This window comes from Fulmarus glacialis, unplaced genomic scaffold (genome assembly GCF_000690835.1).
Source record: "Fulmarus glacialis isolate BGI_N327 unplaced genomic scaffold, ASM69083v1 scaffold20587, whole genome shotgun sequence".
Classification (NCBI taxonomy): Eukaryota; Metazoa; Chordata; class Aves; order Procellariiformes; family Procellariidae; genus Fulmarus; species Fulmarus glacialis.
The window spans coordinates 18,492-23,680 of record NW_009225346.1 but is presented as its reverse complement, the minus strand read 5'-3'; the positions used below and the strand labels follow the sequence as shown (position 1 = coordinate 23,680).

The window sequence follows — 5,189 nt, the reverse complement described above, 5'->3', positions numbered from 1 at the left end:
ACATACTCTAGAGATATTAATTAAGAGATCAGAGCCTTTTTAGAAGATGAAGGAAGGAGTGTTAACTGCCTTCCCACACCACACAAGCGCTGGCTGTCACCCTGTGCCTTGGTCCTGCACACACAGACCAAGTCCCCAAGAAGCCAGAAGGATGCTCCAGTCCCTGACCCCCGCTGCTGCTCTCACCTGGCTCCTCTCCCACCCCTCGCAGGCATGATCCGGCATGTGGCACTGCTCATCACACTGCTGGGCACCTGGTTCATCGTGCAGACGTACTTCGATCACAGATGGAAAGCCATCAGCCTGCGGAGCTGGCTGGGTGAGGCACCGGCAGGGCTCCAGCCAGGTCCAGAGGGAGGGTGCAGGCGTCCCCATTGCAAGCCAGACCCCAGAGCTGCGTACAGTTGCCATGAACATTTGTACTTGCAGTCCCTGGCCAAGGCTATAGCCACCGGCTCTGATCATCAGGGCAGGGAGGGGACAGCATGGTGGGAAGCTGCACCGGGGCGGTCACCGCCACACACAGCAAGTTTAGGAAAGCTGGTGCCTTCCTGGCTTGGGGAAGAGCCAGCAGCTCTCCAGCATCTCCAACCCTCCTGTTTGGTACCCACAGGTGTGACCGACAAGCCCAGAAGTGAGTACCGCTCTCAACTTCATCTCCATCACGCAACACTGCTCCGGGGCCGAGGGTGATGGTGGAAGCACGATAGCTGCCCTCGAGAGCTCCTTTCCCAAGGCAAAATCCCACCCTCCCAAATGCAGGGAAATTTTGTTATTGCACACAGCAGCCATGTCTTTGACGGGCTCTGCAAGCACACGAACCTCCACACGATACCTCTGCCCCAGTAGAAACAGCCCCGGGCCACAGGTTACAGCAGGAAGCAGGTCACGGGCCCCATCTGGGCAGCGTGGCACAGGTCCCTACCCTGTCCAAGAACGGGGAAGCTCCGGGCAGAAAAGCTGCAAGGGGCTGGCCTTGAACAAGCGCCAGCTCCGAACACTCCCCGGCACACACCCCACGGCACCAGCTGTGCCATCCTGCTGCTCACACCCAGAGCGGCACCCGGCACCCCGGCCAGCTCGTCCCACCCCACCCCAAGCCTTGGCACCATAAACCTCAAACAAGAAGCTGGTCCCAGTCCCAGGACAAGACTCCTTTGTGCAAGAAGCTGGTCCAGGCGTTGTCCCCTTAGTGAGCCACTGTGCCTCAGTGCCAGCCCTGCGGGGACACGGCCGGTGTCCCCCCACAGGGCCACGGCTCGCAGCTCCGCTCCTTCCTCACAGGCGATCAGCTGCCCCGGCACAAGTGTGGGAACCAGAAGAGCTGTCCCCACAACCATTTCGCCTTCAAAATCATCAGCGGCGCCGCAAACGTGGTGGGACCCTCCATCTGCTTCGATGACAAGGTGTAAGCAGCACATGGCGGAGATCGGGGCAGCAGCGGCTGGCCTGGGCTTGAATAGGCCTCTGCCAAGCACATCGATGGCCATCACAGGGCATTTGTGGTTAAAAAAATTTGGAAATAGTTTTCTTTGCTACAGCTTCTGGGGGGCATTTTGCTGTCTGCAGCCACACGTTGCTCCATCACACTATTTCACTGGCACCAGCCTCTCCAGGGCATCCCTGCACTGACTGGTGCTCTCTGCTTTCCTTTCCAGCCTCATGAGCAGCGTGAAAAGCAACATTGGCAGAGGCCTGAACATCGCAGTGGTGAATGGTGAGTTGGGTGGGCATTAACCACCTCCCCATGGCCGGGGGCCCTTCCTCCCCTGGGAGGACACAGGCCACTGGGGACCCCATCCCAGGCACCGCAGCTGACCCAAAAGCGCATCGGTCCGGTGTTGCACGGGGCGCACAGCCACAATCATGGTTGCAAGCACTGCCAGGGAGATGGGAACAAACCCACCTGGGTCATGCACAATGGCTCCATGAACTCCACCAAGCAACACATAGAATCATAGAATCATTAAGGTTGGAAAAGACCTCTAAGATCATCAAGTCCAACCATTAACCCAACATCATCATAGCACATATGACACACTGAGGGAAGAGCAAAGCATTTTGCAGCAGCAGGAACTCCAAGCTGGTGGCCAGGCAAAGCCTAGAGCCACCCCAGTGCAAACTCACTGTGCTTTGTGTTGAATTTTAACCTTCCAGGAACAAGCGGGCAGCTCCTGACTGCAGACACGTTCGACATGTATTCCGGAGGTAAGCACGGTCACTTTGCTGCCTGATGATTCCCAACCAGGGCTCACACCGGCGCTGCTGGCTATTTAGGCTGCTCCTCTGTCATGCATTTAACGATAAAGTCTAGTGGACTTTGACCAGGATTGCCAGCTCGGGTGGTAAAAGCTCAGCTTTCGCTGAGGCCATTGAGCCTGGAGTCCTTGCGATGCATTTGCATCCAGATTGGCTTCTCACTTCTTTTATATGCATGTAATATTCTGAAAAACGTTACTCCACTAAACTGAATAAACCAGGGCACTCAAGACCTGAGAAAGGCTACTTTCTGAGATCAGGTAGTTACACTAATCCTGAGATTTCACAGCTTTCAACTCAGTTTTTGAATGCTGGTGGTGGCTGAGCAGCAGCTTGTTCCCCAGCCTTTCGCAGGAGGGTAAATGGGGAGCTCAGGGCATGGGGAGCGGCGCCTGGTGGCAGCAAAGACCACGTCCCTGCGCCTGCCGGCTTCAAACAGTCTTCCTAAGAGCAAGAAGACGCCCTGAGCCAGGACAGCACCCACTCACTGACTCAAGTCATTGCCCGGCCGGCACTGACTTGCAGGATGCTGTAAAGCTGTTACCAAACTCTCCAGAGTTTTGGCAGGAGTCCTCAAAATCACATGCTAAAACCACCCCTATAGTGCTTTTGATTTACCCTTTGCTGTTTGAGCCTTCACCAGGGATCAATCACCCTTTTCTGCTTTTTGGTTTTCCAACCTATTCTTGGTAACTCTGGAGTTTTAAGGAGAAACACTAATATTATGAGATTTCCATCTAAGTTTGTGAGCGAGACGCACAGTGGGAGAGGCACCGGGAAGGAGAGAGCAGTCGGCTCCTGTGCCGCTAGATGGGGGTTGGACTCCAGCATCCCACGGATGCGGAATGAGGAATTATTCCTGCAACACAGCCGAAGGCAGGATTGCAGGGCAGGCAGCTCTGTGACTGAGCAGGCTCATTTCTGGTGCTGGGAAGTAAATTCACGTAACCAGATTTCACAGTTAAGTGAGCAAATTTTAGATGCAAATTCTCCCCTGCAGTTGTCATGCCAGCAGGAGGAAAGCACCAGCCCCAGGCACTGCGGGAGAGCCCAGGTGGGAACACAAGATGGGGAATGCAGGATCTGGGAGCCTGTCCTCCCCCAAGCCCATGACCCCGAATCCCAGCTAGCACCACCACAGCCAGGATTCTTCCCACCAACCCAGAGGAGGCTCCCCCAGCTGCCATGCAGCTGCTAAATCCCTTTTTCTTTTCCTAATGCTCTTCTCTTCCAGACATTAACAAACTGGATACCTTCCTCCAAGAGATCAAGCATGGCACCATCGTGCTGACGGCCAGCTACGATGACGCTGCCACACAGTGAGTTTGGCCCTGGGAGTGATACCTGGCTCCCCAAAAACCAGCAGCTGGGGGGAGCTGGAGGTGCTGCTGCCAAGCAGCAGGAGGGGACAGGAGGGGACACCCACCTGGCACCACACCAACACCTTCTTACCCTCTTTCAGAATGAACGACAAAGTACGGGCACATTTTGTGGAGCTGGGCAGCAGCCACGTGAGCGAGCTGGGCTTCCGGGACAACTGGGTCTTCTTGGGAGCGAAAGGGCTGAGGAACAAGAGCCCCTTTGAAGAGGTATGTGGCCCTCCCCTGCCACCAGCTCAGGAGGCTCCCATCCTTTTCATAGCACCTCCCGAGCTACATCTCACCTAACTGTCTGCCGAAGACACGGGCCAGTAGTGCTATCCCCCACGTCGAACCAAGCTGCAAGATTTGCCACGTTGCAAACTTGCAATATGCCACCAACCTCCTCAGTCATTTTCTCTCTCTTTTTATTTTCCTGCAGCACATCAAAAATGATAAGGAGACAAATAAATATGACGGCTGGCCTGAGCTGCTGGAAATGGAGGGTTGTGCCCCCAGGAAGATGGATTAGCAGCAAGCCCCAGCCTGCCACCGCCAGGACACCAGACCAGTCTCACCCAGACACCAGCCCCATCACAGGGACCCCAACCCCATCACACCGACCCCAGCCCCTCCACCGCCCAGTCACACAGCCCAGCAGTGCTCCCGCTCCCAGGGACCGGCCGTTTCGCAGCAGGGGCTGCACAGGGCTTGGAGAAGAGCTGTACAAGCGCCTGAGCGAACGCCTGGCCAGGTTTCAGCCGAGCTGTCCTCATCTATGGGTCAATTTGGGGTATTTTGTTTTTCTGTCTTCAAACCAAAAACTTTGTAGAAGGTTTTTCAGATTTCTTAAATAAGATTATAATTATAAAAACTTATTACAATAATTATAACACACTACTTTCTCACTTCATTTTCAAGCATAATCCAGGCTTTTCCCTGCAGGCATAGCATTACGATGTCCTCTGCCAGCAGCTGGGCATCACCATCACCCATCCCATGGCACTGCACACGGGTGCTCCCCCCACACACGACACAGGGCAAAGTCATCCCTGGGGATGCTCAGGCCCTGGTGGTACCCCCCCAGAGCTCCTGCCAACCCCCCCGCTGTCTCCTACAGCCACAGTAAGGCCAGATGGCCACAGGGATGGCTTGCAGCAACGTAGGTTAATATTTGCAGACTGAAGCATTTCCCCCAGCCAGTTTCATCTTTCCTGGGTTAAAACCAAGCTAAGTCCTCCATGGTACATCCCCATCAAAGGTAGGATAATGCCAGCGAGGTGCCAACCCGACTTTGCCCACCAAAGAGGGAGGGATGGATGTGCAAGTTTCTCAGCCAGCTGAAGTTATGCAGCATAACCAATAGGTGGGAGCCTTTTACCGGGAGAGCCGGAGCCAGCATCAGTTTGGAACGATACAACACACCCGAGCTGGCACCCCACTGCGGGCACCCCCACACCCGGTTTGCTCCGGGAGCTGCACCCCAATCCGGGGCCAGCCGACACCACCGGGAGAGGAGAGACTCCTGCCCAAAGGCAGGCTGGCAATGCCCCGCAGACCTCCTTCCACAGT

General features: G+C 55.4%; 1 protein-coding gene across 1 annotated transcript; it reads left to right on the top strand.

Moving 5' to 3' along the window:
* The first annotated feature begins 213 nt into the window (after window positions 1-213).
* On the top strand, window positions 214-4,149 carry LOC104080163 (protein FAM3D-like). Its single transcript, XM_009582460.1, has 8 exons — window positions 214-319; window positions 614-634; window positions 1,285-1,408; window positions 1,659-1,717; window positions 2,158-2,208; window positions 3,494-3,578; window positions 3,722-3,848; window positions 4,060-4,149. The coding sequence occupies exons 1-8, from the start codon at window positions 214-216 to the stop codon at window positions 4,147-4,149; spliced, it is 663 nt and encodes a 220-aa protein (XP_009580755.1).
* The last annotated feature ends 1,040 nt before the right edge of the window (window positions 4,150-5,189 follow it).

What these genes read in the sequence shown, in the direction of transcription:
- LOC104080163 (XM_009582460.1), top strand. Translation starts at nt 214, where the DNA reads ATGATCCGGCATGTGGCACTGCTCATCACACTGCTGGGCACCTGGTTC. An exon ending in CAGCCTGCGGAGCTGGCTGG is followed by an intron (nt 320 to 613) that starts GTGAGGCACCGG and finishes TGGTACCCACAG; the next exon opens with GTGTGACCGACAAGCCCAGA. An exon ending in ATCTGCTTCGATGACAAGGT is followed by an intron (nt 1,409 to 1,658) that starts GTAAGCAGCACA and finishes TTTCCTTTCCAG; the next exon opens with CCTCATGAGCAGCGTGAAAA.